This window comes from Diorhabda carinulata, chromosome 3 (genome assembly GCF_026250575.1).
Source record: "Diorhabda carinulata isolate Delta chromosome 3, icDioCari1.1, whole genome shotgun sequence".
In the NCBI taxonomy this organism is placed as follows: Eukaryota; Metazoa; Arthropoda; class Insecta; order Coleoptera; family Chrysomelidae; genus Diorhabda; species Diorhabda carinulata.
In genome coordinates this window covers 3,343,345-3,361,608 of record NC_079462.1, presented here as the reverse complement: position 1 = coordinate 3,361,608, position 18,264 = coordinate 3,343,345, and the positions used below count along the sequence as shown (strand labels likewise).

At 30.5% G+C, this 18,264-nt stretch overlaps 2 protein-coding genes and 2 non-coding genes across 6 annotated transcripts; 3 read left to right on the top strand and 1 right to left on the bottom strand.

Moving 5' to 3' along the window:
- Positions 1 to 532: 532 nt before the first annotated feature.
- On the top strand, positions 533 to 606 carry Trnai-aau (transfer RNA isoleucine (anticodon AAU)). Its single transcript has one exon. It is a non-coding gene; the product is annotated as a tRNA-Ile (tRNA).
- Positions 607 to 1,061: 455 nt separating this feature from the next.
- Positions 1,062 to 1,133, top strand: Trnae-uuc (transfer RNA glutamic acid (anticodon UUC)). Its single transcript has one exon. It is a non-coding gene; the product is annotated as a tRNA-Glu (tRNA).
- A 454-nt stretch (positions 1,134 to 1,587) lies between these two features.
- On the bottom strand, positions 1,588 to 11,228 carry LOC130891615 (transmembrane protein 170A). 3 transcript variants are annotated; one of them, XM_057796451.1, is made up of 3 exons: positions 11,060 to 11,228; positions 10,406 to 10,618; positions 1,588 to 10,066 (listed from the first exon to the last, which is right to left on the bottom strand). In XM_057796451.1, the coding sequence occupies exons 2-3, from the start codon at positions 10,538 to 10,540 to the stop codon at positions 9,821 to 9,823; spliced, it is 381 nt and encodes a 126-aa protein (XP_057652434.1). In that variant the 5' UTR covers positions 10,541 to 10,618; positions 11,060 to 11,228; the 3' UTR covers positions 1,588 to 9,820. The 3 variants fall into 3 exon arrangements, with proteins under 3 accessions (XP_057652434.1, XP_057652436.1, XP_057652435.1); XM_057796453.1 differs by having other exon boundaries at positions 10,406 to 10,615; positions 11,060 to 11,208; XM_057796452.1 differs by lacking the exon at positions 11,060 to 11,228 and adding an exon at positions 10,703 to 10,729.
- A 255-nt stretch (positions 11,229 to 11,483) lies between these two features.
- Positions 11,484 to 18,053, top strand: LOC130891614 (DNA replication factor Cdt1). Its single transcript, XM_057796447.1, has 4 exons — positions 11,484 to 12,284; positions 15,251 to 15,629; positions 15,686 to 16,127; positions 17,366 to 18,053. The coding sequence occupies exons 1-4, from the start codon at positions 11,614 to 11,616 to the stop codon at positions 17,755 to 17,757; spliced, it is 1,884 nt and encodes a 627-aa protein (XP_057652430.1). The 5' UTR covers positions 11,484 to 11,613; the 3' UTR covers positions 17,758 to 18,053.
- The last annotated feature ends 211 nt before the right edge of the window (positions 18,054 to 18,264 follow it).

Here is an 18,264-nt window from a genome sequence, read left to right as displayed (position 1 = left end):
TGAGCTTTAAATTCAGTCTCTGAAGATAACTTCTGTTTACAAAACGTGTGTTTGATAGGAACTTGGTTAACTTGAAATTCAGTCTCTGAAGATGATAAGTTCTGTTCACAAAACGCGTGTTTGACAGAAACTTATTGAGTTTTACATTCAGTCCCTGAAGATGAGAAATTTCTTTATCAAAACATCTGTTTAAACAACAAATTATTGAGCTTCAAATTTAGTCTCAAACGTATGTATGACAGGAACCTTGAATTCAGTCCCTAAAGATGAGAAATTTCAGTCTCTGAAGATGATAACTTTCGGTACCAAAATGTGTGGTTAGACAACTTATCGTCGAATTAGATTTAAAAAAACTAGAGGCAATAAAAGGAACTTTTTTTGTTGAGTATAGTGGATTTTATGTTCTATTAATTTTCCGTTACAACGAATTATTTTTATAATATTTTCTATAAACTATTTGTACTAAACATTTTTTAATATAAAATATTATTACTTCTTCTTTTATAACAATTTCAGACAAAATAAAGCATATGGCCCATTAGCTCAGTTGGTTAGAGCGTCGTGCTAATAACGCGAAGGTCGCGGGTTCGATCCCCCCATGGGCCAATCATTTTTTTCAACGAGCACACTTATTTTTTTCAACAAATAAAATCAGAATTGATGATATTATTAAAAAATGTTTAATGATGTATGTATATGTACTTCTTTAGTCGACTAATTTATAATACAGGGGCTTTCATAATGATTCCTATTCTTTTCCAGATCAATCTTAAAGCAATGTTTCTATCCCGTTTTTATAAATGAAATACAAAAAGAATAGAAATACATCAATTGGAATTGGCTTTTGGAAAATTGAACTTTTATTATTAAGAAAGTAAATCGAAAATTATCTCTGGTTGTCTTTGGTCCTAACAGATGTTTTTCCACTATCCTTTTGTTGTTGGAGAATAGAAGGAGTAGTAGTACTTGTAACTTTTTAATCAAAATTCTCGCCTAATAATAAATTTAAAAAAAATAATACATTTTACTTGGTATGGGTGATGTACCAACATTTGTATATATCCGATATGGTCTAGTGGCTAGGATACCTGGCTTTCACCCAGGAGGCTCGGGTTCGATTCCCGGTATCGGAATCTTTTTTTTAATTTAATGAAATCTCAAAAATTGTTATTTTACAAAACAATATTGAAATTATGAAATTTTTATAACCAATTTCAGCCATTTTCGAAGAAAGAAAGAGTTGCATCCATCCGTGGATTTATACGGGGGTTGATGCTTAGAGGGACGGGCTTTCTAACGCGCGTGAGTGTGTTTGGTTAACTCACACGCGCAATTCTGTATCTCCTGTTTTTTCTATATAATACACTCTTCGTTTTTCATCTCTACACGACTTAATTATTTTAAAATTTCCATTTCCAAATAATGATGATTTGGACAGGCAAACTTGAAACCGTATATCTTCTCCGGTAAACCGTAGCGTGTGTGCCTTGCATTAGACACTAAAATATTTATTACCGGCAGAAATGATCGAAATTAAAAAGGGGTCAGCATCTGTTTTTGACCTTGGACGTAAAATTAAAGACATCATAAATATTTACTATTTATTTTTAGATTTTAAAGTAAAAATACAATATTGACTTAGGCGTGACAATTTTTTACTTAACCTAAACATTTGGATTTATGTACAGTGCGCGATATATACAAAATAATAAGTCTAACTAGTGGCTTACTTACATAGTTGATCACTTTCATAGTATATATGTATAAATAATAAAAAAATCTATAGGTAAAATCTATACATTATTTCACGTAGAACAAACTTCAACTGTAAAATTTAAAACAAATATTTGCAGTAAAAATGTCAATTGCAAAATCACGAATTTTTACAGCTCACAATCTTTAATCAAAAATTTCAATATTAACCTCATCTAATCCGAAACAATGATGATTCAAAAAAGTTTCTGGATTGTTTTTAACTTCTAAATCGAATCAAATGGAAAAATTTCATTGTAAATTATCTGTTTCGAAACTTTCAAATTATTGTACTGAACTAAATAAAAAGTAGTCAAGATTAAATGTATTTCCAATTCTAACACTCTTTTATTAACTTCGCCTTTATGTATACATCTATCTACGAGGGCAGTCCGATAAGTCATCATCATCCAGGTAGCTAGTCAGTTTTTTATGAACCAAATACGCGTGATCCAAAAACGACTCCCACGGAGAATAACGTGACAAAGAGCACGTTTTTTGCAAATCGCCAATTGAATGTGCGCGAGCTAGTAGACATTTTATATGATCATGTGGATAATAACCTACACGAAAGTTGTGAAATGAGAGAGCTATCGATAAGAACTCATTCCGGACAAGTGCAACCACGATACCGCTCCAGAACAGTGCTTGACATTATTTAAACGCAATCAGAAGGAGTTTATGCTTTGTTTCGTGACAGTAGTCGAAATATAGTACACACCAGAGATCAATGAACAGTCAAAACAAGCAGAAATGGTCATCTTTTTCTGGGAGGTTCCATTTACTATTTGGCCAATGCCAATTAAACGTCGAATTCCAGAAAAAGCTCTTCTACCAGGATAACACACCAGCTCACGTCAGTCAAATTGGACTACGAACTGCTGCCCTATAGACTGTATTATCTAGTTTGGGTCCCACGCGATTCTTTTTGTTTACAAACTTGAAAAAAGTTACTCGCCGGACAGAAATTTGGATCGAATGAAAAGGTTGTCGCCGCTTCAGAAGTTCACTTTGCAGAATTCGAAAAAATGCTTTTTTAGGCGAGTGAAAGAAGTTGCTAGATTTGGTGTAACGTAGTTTTAGCTTCCAGTGCTACCAGCTTCAACCTATTCGCTTGATCCATCACCCTAAGACTCTTTTCTCGTCACATTCAAACGAATGTGGTGATGAAAGTTCCAATCGAAAGATTTCCGGAATTGTTAAAACGATTGGGAACATGACTTGAGACGAAAAACAATTACTTTAAAGAGTTATTGATGAATAATTTTAGTTTTGTTTGTTCACTTAAAGAGTAGTAGGACAGATATTCCGCTTATTTTTAATTCAACTTTAATACATCAATTTGTTACATTTCAACTGCAATAACGTTTCAAATTATTCAGCTGTGGTTTGATCTAATTGTTATACATTCCCATTAGCACCATCACATTTACCAGTAAAATATTCTAATTTTTAATTCAGTAGTTGTTTTGAAACGTTGTGCAACTTTTGGGGGAAACTGTCATTCTCATAAATTTAGTATAAATGTATTGGTCGTTGCTAAAACTCAAATAGACTATAAGAAATTTTATTTATACACATTATATCAATTGTAGCTGTTAAAAAAACAGTTCTTATTATTCATTTTTGAATTATTTCAAGGTTTTTTAAACTAATCACTGAGAAAACTGGTTGAATAATGTGTTGTGATCCCCAATTCCTTATAAAATCATACTTAAAGCCATCTATAACTTCTAGGGGTACTTTATTTCAAATGAAATCATCTTCATGAGAAAGCACTGCCATATCTGTGGAGGATACTGCTACTTCACCATCCTCCAAACAATAAATTCCCAGAAAAGTTCAATTAAAGACAATCAATTGAGCAATCTTGATCCCCAAAGGCTATAGATTCTTTAGAAACATGGTCTTGTATGAATTGAAGGAATTAAACCCCATGCTGCCACGTAGACTGTTATATTGAACAGTGTCTATACAGTCTACTATAGTATATTCACAGATAAAGTCGATGAAGATGCTATGCTAGTTTCACTGAATTCTCTTTCTACACCAGAGCAAGCTGATAAGATGTAAAAAAGCAACACTCTGTATATATAACTAGAAAAACTTCGTATTTGATCATTAAAAGTTCATTATTCAACACCGAGAAAACAAAAATATAGACTACGGAGCCTCAATTCATCGAAATGTGACTATTTGTTAATAACCATTTTTGTAGTGGTAGTAGATCACTTTTTGAATTTATTTTTCTCTTATTGAACTCAAAAATGTTTTCAGTAGTGTCTCAATACAAAAATGTGTCAAAAAAAAACAATTTATTTTGCCAATAAAAATTATTTTCAATAATTATTTTCATCTTTTATGTCTTTATTTACTTTATATTTATAATAGGACTCAAATGAGTTAATATTAAGTTCATTGTTCAACAATGAGAAAACAAAAATATAGATTACGGAGACCCAATTCATCGAAATGTGACTATCTGTTAATAACCAAGTTTGTAGTGGTGTTAAATCACTTTTTGAATTTATTTTTCTCTTATTGAACTCTAAAATGCTTCCAGTAGTGTCTCAATACAAAAATGTGTCAAAAAAACAATTTATTTTGCCAATAAAAATTAATTTCAATACTTATTTTCATCTTTTATGTCTTTATTTACTTTATATTTATAATAGGACTTAAATGAGTTAATAAAAAGTTCATTGTTCAACACTGAGAAAACAAAAATATAGATTACGGAGCCCCAATTCATCGAAATGTGACTATCTGTTAATAACCATGTTTGTAGTGGTGTTAAATCACTTTTTGAATTTATTTTTCTCTTATTGAACTCTAAAATGCTTCCAATAGTGTCTCAATACAAAAATGTGTCAAAAAAACAATTTATTTTGCCAATAAAAATTAATTTCAATACTTATTTTCATCTTTTATGTCTTTATTTACTTTATATTTATAATAGGACTTAAATGAGTTAATAAAAAGTTCATTGTTCAACACTGAGAAAACAAAAATATAGATTACGGAGCCCCAATTCATCGAAATGTGACTATCTGTTAATAACCATGTTTGTAGTGGTGTTAAATCACTTTTTGAATTTATTTTTCTCTTATTGAACTCTAAAATGCTTCCAGTAGTGTCTCAATACAAAAATGTGTCAAAAAAACAATTTATTTTGCCAATAAAAATTAATTTCAATACTTATTTTCATCTTTTATGTCTTTATTTACCTTATATTAATAATAGGACTTAAATGAGTTAATAAAAAGTTCATTGTTCAACACTGAGAAAACAAAAATATAGATTACGGAGCCCCAATTCATCGAAATGTATCTATCTTTTAATATAAGCCAGTTTCTAGTAGTCCTTAATCTTTTTTTTAATTTTTTCTTCTTTTTTGAAAGGTCAAAACAACTTTTTTAACTTTCTCAAAAAAATAGTAACAAATATTGAAAACAATGTAAAGTATATTTTTAAAATTTGGAAAATGAACACGCATTTGGTAGGCACTAAAATAACTATACATTATACACAATACTTCATCCAATGAAAAAATATACTTTACACGAATTTTTTTTATTTTTTTGAAAATTTAAATAGAAAATAATTGTTAGAATATAAAGAAATGTTTTTTTTAGCATACAATCCAATTTTAAAAAATGGGCTACAAACAATTCTCATATATTTTCACTAAAACGTGAAAATTACGTTTGTTGTCGATTATTACGTTTCCTTGATATTTTATTATTGCGAAAATATAAAAAAACCCTTAAAAATAATTTGTAATTAAAACAGAACAAGTACATTTAAACTAAGAACAAATATTATGCACATAACCTCAACTATACTAAAAAAACGTGCATCGAAATGTACACAATTATATAATTTATTTTATATTCGTGATTTTTTATTATAAATAATTTATTGAAACAACTACAAAAATTATAATATATTTGTACAGGTCAGCAAATTTTTGGTCTTCCTGAATTTAAAACTGATTTTATGTATACAAAATTATGCTCATAAAAAATTGCATATTGTACCAAATCTTCTCAAACGAATATGAAACATCCGGTTCCGTACGTGTTATACACTACACTTTTTCGACGACTGACTAGAAAAATATTCTTGTACAACTTTCTAGTTGATAGAGCACACATATAGAAAATATCTAGTGTCTCTACGTGTTGTACATTATACTTTTCCGACGACGTACACGAAAAATATTATATTTAGCTCTATGAACAAGGGAACGATCAAATTTCTACTCTAGTTCGTAGGGCGATATGTTGGGTATGTTATATGAGTTTAGAGCGAATCAGTTCCAAATATCCAAGAACCAAAATATCTGCTGGCCTCTGTTATAACTTTTCATAAATATTACAAGTATATAATCTGACATCGACGTCAGTTAGTTGGTACAGGAAAAAATCATTGAGATCGACTTTCGGTTAATTTCCACGAATTTTGTAGGAAACCTCACGAAGATGGTCAAATTCTAGTGCACTAGACCTGCTCCGATTCTCGTTGATTTTGGAATTGAGAAGAGAGGTCGAAAAATTATTTGAGACAGTTTTCGTTTCGTTTACGTGAATTTAGCAGGAAAACTCATGAAGATGACGTCCAAATTATGGTGAACTAGGTACCTGGGGGAGGCAGCTAATAAGCGAAAACATCATTGATAAACTAATTTCACAAATTTTATGAAGCAAGTTCCGGGAAAACATCCAAATTCCAAATTAGTAGCTAATAAGCAAAAAAGTCACTGATATACTAATTTCATCTAGTTTGGGTGAAGTTTGTGAAACAAGTCCCAGGGGGACAACTAATTTCTGCAGCACCACGTGCTTAGAGGGTGATCGGCCGTGGCAGAATCGATAACGGTAGAAAAACTCTCGAAGATGACGCCCAAAATTTGGTGCACCAGGTACCTGGAGGTGGTAGGTAATAAGCAGAAACTTCATTGATATAATTTTTTCTAGTTTTCACAAATTTTATAAAACAAGCCCCGGAAGGACATCCAAATTCTGCAGCCCTACATAATTGGGGGGTGACCGGTCATGGTAGAATCCAGAAGAACGGTAGAAAAAATCATCGAGATACGATTTTCGTTTTGTTAACCCAATTTTGAGGAAAACTCATGGAGATGACGTCCAAAATTTGGTGCTTCATGTACTCGAATGTAGTAAACCATTAGATTTTATAGGAAAACTCCCGAAGATAACGTCCACGTTCAAATTCTAGTAGATCATATACTTGAAGGGTATTCGTTATTGCCAGAATTATGTAGGAACATTTCTGTAGATAACGTCCACCAAGTACTAGAAGGAAGTCGGTCGATTCGAGAAGAACGGTCAACACATACTTGAGATACGATTTTAGGTACAGTCGGGTGAAGTTTGTAGATAGGATATAATGCCCGGTCTAGATTCCAGTGCACCAGGTGCCCGGGGGGAGGTCACCATGTTAAATCTGATATACTTTAGTGGCATTATTCACTCATTTTCTGCCTTTTTAAGTCGGAAAAAGTCGTTAAAAATTATATGTACTCGATAATATTATGAAAATGTATCAAATTTTTTCTTTGATAGTGTTAACTTTTACAAAAAATCTTTCAATAAATGAAGATTTGTATATCGAAAATCGTAAAAGATTTTCCAAATGATAATTCATTTCAATTTAAAAACAATTTTGAATAATCTTGAATTGAATACAGTGTGAATCGTCAGCATGGTGGGACTAGTCATTATAAATTGTTAGGCCAGGAGCTAGAGAACTAAAAGTACAAATATAATATTTCAGAATTTGATTATATGGAAAACTTTCTTATTATTAATTTTAGGAAAAAATATTATTTTTCATAAAACGTTTGAAATAATGTGAAACGGAAAATTCAGTTAACAGATATTAAAAATTTTTATTCGTATACGAGGTAATTCAAAAAATATGATTATGCTCAAGAGTGAAATACCTTTACATTTAACAATATCGAAAATTATTAATTTAAAAAAATGATCAGAACTGAAGACTACGCTCAAATATGGAGTTTACAATATAAAAATCATTTTTTATTTTGTTGTAATGGAAAAATTACTTTAAAGTAACAAAAATTAATTTTCAATTTAATTGTATATTTGAACGTAGTTTTTAGTTGTGATCAATTTTTTCCAAAAACAATTCTCGATATTGTTAAATACAAATGTATTGCCAGAAAATTAAATTTTTATTGATACACATTGTATATAACGAAAAAATTCTATATACGATAATTCTATTTTACATTTTAGAACATTCCGAACTTTCTATTTTCATATAGTTCCGTTTTAGGGGGATATAATAATATATTTGATTAATTATTTTATTGAAAGTAATTTTAGGTAAAAGTTAGACACTATAATTCGTTAACACCCTATATAAAAAACGTATATCACAGTAAAAAACGACACTTTAGTATAAAGTATTTTTCAGGTAACATATTAACAAAAAAATAATGAAATAAAATAAAAATAAACAAAATTAAAGGAAAACACAAAATTTAAATCCACAAAATGTTATCAAGTAATTTATGTTTCCATTATTTAGGTAGGCAGAAGATCTCATTGAAAAAATATTAAACTTCCCAATATCCTCATTCCAGTACAATCATAGAAAACCACATAACCAAGAAAAGCGACGAATTTGCAGGAAAATTTCCAGTGATGATGTCCTTAGAATATGATTTTTAGTTCGTTATTGTGAATTTTGTAAAAGAACTCTGGAGATGATGTCCAACGTCGAGTGCACCAGGTACTCGGTTAATGGTCTATGCCGATAGAATCGAGAATAGCGAATGAAAAAATCCCTGAGATACGATTTTTAGTTCGTTACCGCAAATTTTGGGACATAACTCTTGGAGATGATGTCCAAATTCTATTGCATCAGATAACTGGGGGAAGGTTGCCGTTGCCAGAATCTAGAAGCGCGGTCGAAAAGAATAACTGAGAGATGATTTTCAGTGGGATTGTGTTAATTTTGTAGAGTAACTCCCGGAGATTATGCCCAAATTATTAAGCTCCAGGTGTTTGAAAGTGATTGTCTATGACCAAAGACCATTGTGATATGATTTTCGGTTCGTTTTGTGCAAATTTGGTAAGAAAACTCCCCAAAAATTCACATGCATCAAATACCCAGTGCCTTTGGCTTTTCTTGAAAAAAAAATAGAGACCGAAAAAATAATTAACATTTTATGGCTGGAGATGACGTCCAAATTCAGGAGTAACAAGTACTCGGAGGTGGTAGCCGATGGCCAAAAAACCATTGAGATACCATTTTCAGTTGTGTGAATTTTGGGGTCAAACTCCCAGAGACGACATCCAAATTCTGGTGCATCGAGTATTTGGGGGTCTTTGCCAGAATCAAGAATATCTGTGGAATTATATACGATTTTCGTTTCTTTTTTCGGCTAATTTTGTAGCAAACCTCCTGGAGATGATGACCAAAAATTAAGAAAATGATATAAGACAATGTGAACAGAAGTTCTACTTCACAAGGACATATATAGTGCTAAAACTAGAAACTAATTCTCCTATTTTTCTGATGAATTTTGTAGGACAATTCTTGAAGATGATGTCTAATTCTAGTGCATCAGAAATTCAAATAATGATTGCTAATATTAGGATTAGAAACAGCCTCCAAAAAAATCAATGAGAAACGATTTTTAGTGCATTTGAACAAATTTTGGAAAAAAACTCCTAGAGATGATGTCCAAAAACAAAGATAAAAAACTTTATTCAATGGAATTTGGACAAAAGTTCTACTTCACAAGGATATGTAGTGCTAAAACTAATCAACAAGGAAAATGATACATTTGAATCCAAATTTTTTTGATATTTTCATTGCATAGTTAAATTAATTACTGTACCTTTAGACAAATAATGGATCTTCTTTTCTCACTTATATAAAATTTAATAAAAACCTCTTCAATTATACAATATACTGAATAAAACAAAAGTAGTTTCATTACGAAAAAGGTGCACAATGCTTCAGTTATTACCTATTAATCTTCCGGACTTCTTTTTATTAACCTAATGAATTATAGCGTTGCCAATATTCTTGTGAAACCCATGCACCCAGTTAAAAATGTCTGACCACAACCCCAAAATAGAGCGTAAAGTGGATTCATTGGTAAACTCGATGCTCTGTATACAAAAGCAATTGCCGCGCTACTTACTACGCCTGTTACAGCTGGCGTTATCACACCCATGACTAGTATTGCAATTGGAAAAAATTTACCGAACCTGTGTTTTCTAAGGGTTAGGAATGCTATTAATCCAGCTATCTACAACAAAAAATATAACATATTCAAGATGATAGCATAAACATGAAATTTCTTCAAACAATTTATGAAAAATAAGAATTGAACAATATCTACATCATAAATATAACAAAATTGATTATTAAAACCAAATTTATGAACTACAGAGATCACACAATAGCATTAATGAGTACAAATAATAAATTACTTTTTTATAAAATAAAAAAGTTTCATAAATATTGTAAACAGTTCTAAATTTAATTGGAAATTGTCTGGAAATTATTAATTTCAGAATCATTAACAACGAAAAAAAATAAATAAAAGTATGGTATTGATATCAGTATTATGAAAAGTATCACTTACTGTATGAACAAATATAGATGAAAAAAATGCCCACAGGAAGACATGGTACCACATTTTTGTAAATGTATTGAGTGCATCTGCTTGTTGAAGCCAAAGCACCGTGCTAACTGAATCCAATTCAGAACTTTTGGACATTGTTTACTAATAAAATTTCATGTTACACTTTCAACTTTACAGTCTGAATCTTCCATCTTAAATTGTTTAAGTCTTCTACTAAAATTAATATATAAATATTTGTTTTTGTAGCGACAATCTATTTCTGTATTTATAACTTTTATTGTTAATTATATACTCAACCTTGATATTAATTAAAGTCCAAAATACAAAATAAAATAAACTTCGTTTATTACACTTTCATAGGTTTTAAATAAATTCTCGTAAATGTAAATTGTATATCGAAAAATAGGGTAAATAAAAATTTTTATCAGTTATCGAATGAGTAATTGCTCTAAATATTTTATCTATTTAAAAATTGATTTGACAGGCAACTCTTTCTGTAGATAGATAAAAATAAATTGATTTTAATTTTTTAGACTATTATCGTGTAAAGCTGATTAGGTTAATTTTGCATTTGTACAGAATTTTCAAATCTATCATTTTATCACAAAGATTAGAGATCACTTATATGTATGTAAGTTAATTTATAATTCTTACCTTTTAAAACATTTATTTGTGTCATGAATATTCATCACATATTGGTTGTCTGAAATTATATTTTTTAATTCAAAATATATTTTTATTGTTCAAAATAAAAATAAACACACTCTATGGAAATTCCTCACTGACATTTAAAGTTCAGGATAATAAGTTGACAGTAGCTTACTACCAACTGGAATTGATTTTAAAGAAAAGGAATCTTTTTTTTTAATTAGTGAAATTTAGTTTATTCTCCTTCCGTTGGTACGACAGTTAACTAAAATAAAACAAATAATACCATTATTTAGAATTTTATAGTGTTATATATCATGAACAACCACATATATTCTTTAATTTTAAAATTATTAAATCATATTTGAAATATTATTGGGTATTTAAAAATCCCTTCTCGAAAAATGGACTAAAGTTATACTGACGTTATTGTCAGATAATTTATGGAGGGAAATCGAACTATTCCATCAACCGTCTTTTAGAGTTAGGTGTTGTTTACATTGTGCTTGGACCTTTAAATTTTTAAATTGTTGATATTTAATTACGTATATTTTAATAACATGGCTCAACCTTCAGTTGCATGTTTTTTTAATGCAAGAAAACGGTCAGCAGCCGAAGATATTAAAATAAATCGTGCAAAAAAAGTGTTATTACTGGACAATGAAGACTCCTGTGGTGAGTTGGCTGAAAATGATAAAATAAATGTAGTTAATGCAGAGAGTGTTATAAAAGATGTATTATGTCTTCAACAATCGAATGAATTACAAGAAAAGGAAAAAAATTATCAATCTAATAAAATTGTGAATAACAGAATTGCTAATAGAGTACAAAATAAAAAAGTTATTGCTGTAAGAAATAAAAACTTGAAATCGACTTGCAAACAACCAGATATTCAAAATTTTTTTAATAAAATGAAAAACGATTCAAAAAAAGTAATTGAAACGACCGTAACCGCTATTAATGAAGAGAAATCTCACGTCACACCACCTAGGACTCCAACAAAAAATATAAACGCGTTAGATAAAGTCGGAGAAAAACCAGAGGGGCCTTCATTGAAAGAAATTAAACGAAAATTGACAAGAAGCGCTCGCTTAGCTGAATTGAAAGCCTCAATATCCAGATTTCAAGAAAATTCTAATAAATTAAAAGATATTGAGACAAAGACATCTCAGATTCCAGAGTCTCCCAAATTGAAGACTTTCAAAACAATTGAGTTGGAAGTAGAAAGCAGGTGAGTTTATTCTAATAGTAGCTAGATTTTTGACTTTACAGAACAATACTCAATAGTGTATTGAAAAAAACAAAATATTTTCTATTATGGGCATATGTTCAAAAAAGGGCAAATATTTGTGGGATATTTATCGATTTTTGTCTAAAAAATTATCTTTAACGCCTTCTTAAAGTTTTTCTGTCCTTTACTATTTGGAACTTATTTTTTTCATCAGTGAAATACTATTTTTACCTTTAAAGATATGAGGTGTGATAAAAAATATGTATTTACTTCATCTAGTAATTTCTGGCATAACAATAAAAAACAAGTACTAACTAGTTTTTTTGCTTTGTAAATTATTCTGAATATGTTATAAAATCCAGTTTTGTATCAAATTAAAAAAAAGTGCCAAAGAAACTTACAAAATCTGTTTATGGTGTCTAACTCATAAAGACAGTTCATCACTGGAATTAGCAATTTAAAAGTGAATTTTGTCAGTCAAGGCTAAGGAATAGTCGGGATGTCCTTGGACCTCAAAAACAGATAAAAATTTGTAAAAACTAGACAAATCCTTTTGTTTAAACAATGATTGATGTACTGAAGCGTTTGCAAAATTATATGTGAAGAAAAGATGTAAAAAATAGTTCAACAGCTATTTTCTCTTCATCACAAGCAATATGCCACAAATTGCTTTTGGATCGTGGTTTTGGGCTGGTAAAAGTTCTCTTTCTCTTTTAATTACAGGGGGAGTCCACCTTTTATTTGTAAAAATCGAAAAATTAATGTTTTTTTAGGTTAGGTTAGGATCCCTTTCTTCATGCTTTGTTGTTAATAAAAGTAATAATACGATTAAATAATATGATTTTTATTTTTCTATAATACAAAAAAGGGTTGAAATTTTGGTTTTTAAACTTAGGTCTCATTTTTGTCTCAAAAATAGAAAAAAATTATTGAAAATGGTAGTTTTTCGGATTTCTATCAGAAATCAATATAAGAAAACATATCGACGTCAAAATGGCGGCCGTGGGGTAAAAATTGATTTTCTTGTATGTACCCGTGTTAGCTATTCTTGGGTTTTCAGTTAGTCTGCAAGTAAGATTTCCACTGATACGTTCATAAGTGATAACCTAGTGGTTGCTGAAAGGCACAAGGGCAAACTTTAGGTCACGTTTCCGGGAGGAAATCTGGCACTTCTTCTGGAAGCAACTCTTCAAGAAGCGATTTTGCAAAATAACTCGAAATAATAAGGTTTAAATAACTTCACCATCAACATCGAAACTTACGGCAAAAGCTTGTATTTACCCCACGGCGGCCATTTTTAAATGGACATCTGCCAAATTTCGAGGAACTTACACGAAAATGAATTTTTCGAAATTTCTAATATTTAAAAATTTTTTGAATTATGATTTTTATTTGTTTTTTTTTTCTTAAATAGTTCATTTTCGTATTTTCTCTCCGAAAATAACGACAATGTTTTAAAAAAAATTTAAGTACGGTTTTCATAAACAAATCTGGGAATTAATGATTTTTGGATATTTTACTGTACAAAATGTTTTTGGTATCCAAACTTAGGTCTCATTTTTATCTCAAATGCGCCGAAAACGAAATACATGAAAATAGTATATTTTAAACGCGTGTTGTACACTATATTTTACTGACAACCACAAAAAAAGGCAGTCTGTCACTTACCAACGGTTCAAAAGTCAAATAACTACTTTCCATGACCTAATAATAATGAAACTTGTATTTTCGTATTTAAATTTAATAACTATCCAAAATAATAAATGATATTAGAAATAATCAACATCATCATTATTATAATGACTTTTTGAACGTTTGAAAGTTTCATTCCATTGATGATTAGATGTATTTTTCGTCCGTGAATTATTTTCCAATTTTTAATTTATTTTGTTATTAAGATATTATTGTACAATTGTAACCACAATAGGAAACAAATTTCTGTCAAGTCTGCATTTAAAAAATATGTCACATTGAAGTAGTTCAAGGTTGTCTATTCCAAAATGTTTATTTTCAATCAAACCAAACAATTGCCTCCAAGAAGTTTGTTGTTTTGTGTTGACTCAGAAGGTGATTTGAAGAAAGATAAATAGTTTATTCCATTTATTAATAATTAAATTAATTACAAATATATCTGTTTAAATGATATTTGAACAAGGAATGTTTCTAAAAATTCTTTTCTATTGTAGGTTATTTTATGAGGCACTTGCTGCATAAAGGGAATCTTTGTAACCAAAATATATTTAAAATAATCGCAGAAAATGGTTTAATTGAAAAAATATTTGAATGTTTACTGGGTTACAGTAGGAAAAATTCTCAAAATTAACTTTCTAATTTTAAAATCTATTATTTTTAATTAATTTTGAACTACGAGGATGGCCTAATAAAGAACACACGAAAATTTTGAAAACAAATATATTTATGTTCAACGTAATTTACTTTTAGCTCCATACACTTTTCCCAGCGATGCTCAATAAGTTTGATACCCTTTTTATATTAAGAATCGTTTACGTCATTAATTGCCTACATCACCTCTTAATTGTTGGAGAATATTTGACCACCGAGCTATTTTTGTAAAGTTTGGGAACAGAAAATAATCCAAGGGGGCAAAATCTGGCAAATAGGGTGCATGAGGTAGCATATTAAACTTTAATCCATTAATTTTGGCCATTGCAATAACAGATGTGTCAGTGGGTGCATTGTCTTCATGAAACAACACTTCTAAGCCAAAAGTGCCTGTTTTCGCTTAATTTCTTCGATTAATTGTTGCAATAAGTTCACCAAATCCTCGCTGTCGAATACGTTCACTATTGATGGTTGCCAATGAAATATTAAACAACGTGGCGTCCTCAAACTTGAAACATATGCTGTATAAGTCAGCCCAGGGACCATCCTCGTATTATATTTTAAAGTGATTATCTCAGTTATGTATTTACGAAAACTATAAATATATTATCGTTGATTTACAGCCCCCAGAAAGTATTCTCCCCCGAAAAGCAGTACCTGAGTCCTAAAAAAGACCTTGGCGCTCGACGGAATCTATTCAACCTACAGAGCCCCACCAAAAATGCCGTTTCTCTTCGAACAGAAAGTCACGCCAAACAAATATTGGAAGATACTTCAAAACCATCACTTACACTACCCTACAAATATAGGTATATAGCGGAGATGTTCCGTTCTATAGACGTAGTCTGTCAAATTATGTTCAACAGAAAGGAAACAATCACATTTAGAAAATTGAAACCCGCCGTCGAAGAAATGATGAAGAGAAATTTGTTGGAAAAACATTTGGCGCAAATCAAAGAAGTTTATCCCGGAGCTTTCAAAATTTCGCAGGAAAAGTTGAAGGTAAACAACGTTTTTTAGCCCAATGACCGTTTAAAAATTTATTTTTTCTATTAAAGGTCTTTGGAACCGGAATGAAAACGGAACAATGGGAGCTACTAGTAGTACCCAATATTGGAAACGTCGATCACATGACATCCGAAATCCTCCTACAAAGAAGACGTACCCTATTCAACATTTTAATCGATAAAGTTAAACATTACCACGAAGAATTCTTACTGTCTTTGGTACCACCGATGGTTGTGAATAAAAACAGCATTTCCAGATGGCATCCTGCTTTTGATATAGAGAAAGTACCAGATATCGAATGTAGTCCATTGCCTCAACCTCCGGTCGAAGATAAACTTTCAACTGGAAAAGACGTATTGGACAAAGCTATGCAAATGTTTAATTGCAATAGTAGGATGGAACAAGCTTTGAAAAAATTAAAGGAAATGAAAAATGCGCAGGCTAATATGGAAGAAAAGAAGGAGGAAGTACTACCAGCTTCAGTATTGAAAGGTAAATTTTTTCATACTTAAAAATGTTTCTTCTTTTCTTTGCAGTGTCAAAGTATTGGGATTTTAGTTTTCATTCTCCTTGTATCTATTTTTTCCGCTCTTTGCTACTTAATTCGGCTGCTGTATTGTTTCTCAATTTCTTCCTTTTTCCTGTGCAACTTTCTGTAACTGGGGTCTTCATTTCTTCATTTTTTTTTATTTCTTTTTGCTTCTGTCATAGAAAATTATTACCAGGTATTCAAATGTGGTCACTCTATCCTCTATTCTTTCATCTAAATCTCTCCATGTACCCTTTTGATTTACTACCATTCCTTTGAATTTCTTCATGTTTACTTTCATTCTGATGTCTCCTATTGTCTTTATTATCCATATATCTACTTTTCCTTCCATTTACTTAAATGTATCTGGTGTTGCCAATTTATTGTTCTTTTCTTTTTATTGTCTTTGTCATCCCATTAATGACAAGTATTGAGTTTGAGTCAAATGCAGTTTTCAAATCGATGTAAATGTATCCCTCTGTCCTATTTTCCTTTTTCCATTTTCTACAAGTACTTTGCTCCTCTTTTATTTCCTCATCAGTGTATTTCCTTATCTATGTCTCTATGATTCTTGTATATCTTTTTAAGACACCTAAAGATAAGTATATGATAAAAGGAATATCTTTAATAGCATCCCGTTCCTGTTTACCCCAAATATTTCTTCTATGTTGTCACCGCCACTCGCTTTTCCTATTTTGATTATCCTTATTGCTTTATCCACTTCCTCCTTTGTGATTTCCTCTCTTTTGTCCTTCTAACCTCTTATAATTCCTCTTCATTTTCCAATTGGCCTTCTCATGACACATTTCTGTCTCTGTGACTGAATTTTTCTTCAAAATATGTCTTCTTTATTTATTTTTATATTATTTCTTTTATCTCCTGTTCTTCCTCCCATCGGTTAAATAAATAAATTATTTTGCTGTATAATCATTTTTCTTAATTCTTCTATCCTTCTTTGAATAACTTCCATGTTTCTTTTAACTTTATCTTTTGTTCTAGTTAACAGAATTTTCTATCGGTTGCTTTTCAGTATTTCCTAATATTCTTTTCTGTTTACAACTTATGTTTCGAAATACACTACTCGAAATAAAAAAAACATGGCAATAGAACAATTTCCAAAATATACGAGGGCTGTTTTAATTTTGAGAAAATGACTTAAAGAGATGTCGAAAGGAAGTGAGTTTATTTGTTTTACTTTCAGGTATACCTAAAGCCCTATTGGAAAAGGTACGACAAAAACAGGCAGCGAAGGCGTTACTATCTATGACAAGATCAGAAGATAAAGAAAAAGAATTAAAAACGTATTCGCGTCTACCTGAATTGGCTCGTTTAACCCGAAACGTTTTCGTATCTGAAAAAAAGAGCGTTTTGCCATTAGATGTCGTTGTTGATAAATTGGGTAATTGTTATAGATCACATCTGACCAAAGTCGAAATGGAGGAGCATCTTAGAATTATTTCTAAAGAGTTTCCGTCTTGGTTGGTGTTTCACGTCGTTAGGAACGCGGTTTATTTGAAGATATCCAAAAGTGATGATTTAAGTTTGATCATACAGAAACTGGAAGATTTAGTTAAGCAAAAAAGTGAAATTTAATATAAAATTTTTGATAACTCGACTGATATTTTTGAGTGTATTTTATTTATTATTAAAATAATTGGGTTTTTTCATTTCATTTTGGTAAGTACAAAGTACTTGTACTGTAAAATAAATAATAGAATGAATAATTTGTGTTTGGACTTACAATTTACCCCTTTACTATACAAGATGGTCGATTTATTCGACAAACCCTCCTTATATCTCTTATTATAACCTACACCATTATTGTAATTGTTTTTCAAATGAAACACCCCATATTTGAAAAGTTATACGTAATTATAAACAAACTATTACAGCGCCTTGTATTATTTAAAAGCTAGCAATGACCCCCATAACAACAATTAAAGGGGCTAGATGAAGTAAGGTCCTTTACCAACTCCTACAACAACAATAAAAGGGGCTAGATGAAATAAACTTCTGGAAGGACATCAAGGATATAAGGAATGAGAGAGGAGTCTTTTGGAGAAGAACTTTGACTGCTATTACTGACAAAAAGAACTAACG

Excerpts from the sequence above, each read along its gene's own strand:
- LOC130891615 (XM_057796451.1), bottom strand. The coding sequence starts at position 10,540 with ATGTCCAAAAGTTCTGAATTGGATTCAGTTAGCACGGTGCTTTGGCTT. Across the intron at positions 10,067-10,405 it reads CATCTATATTTGTTCATACA|ATAGCTGGATTAATAGCATT; the intron begins GTAAGTGATACT and ends TTTTTGTTGTAG.
- LOC130891614 (XM_057796447.1), top strand. The coding sequence starts at position 11,614 with ATGGCTCAACCTTCAGTTGCATGTTTTTTTAATGCAAGAAAACGGTCA. Across the intron at positions 12,285-15,250 it reads GAGTTGGAAGTAGAAAGCAG|CCCCCAGAAAGTATTCTCCC; the intron begins GTGAGTTTATTC and ends GTTGATTTACAG. Across the intron at positions 15,630-15,685 it reads TTTCGCAGGAAAAGTTGAAG|GTCTTTGGAACCGGAATGAA; the intron begins GTAAACAACGTT and ends TTTCTATTAAAG.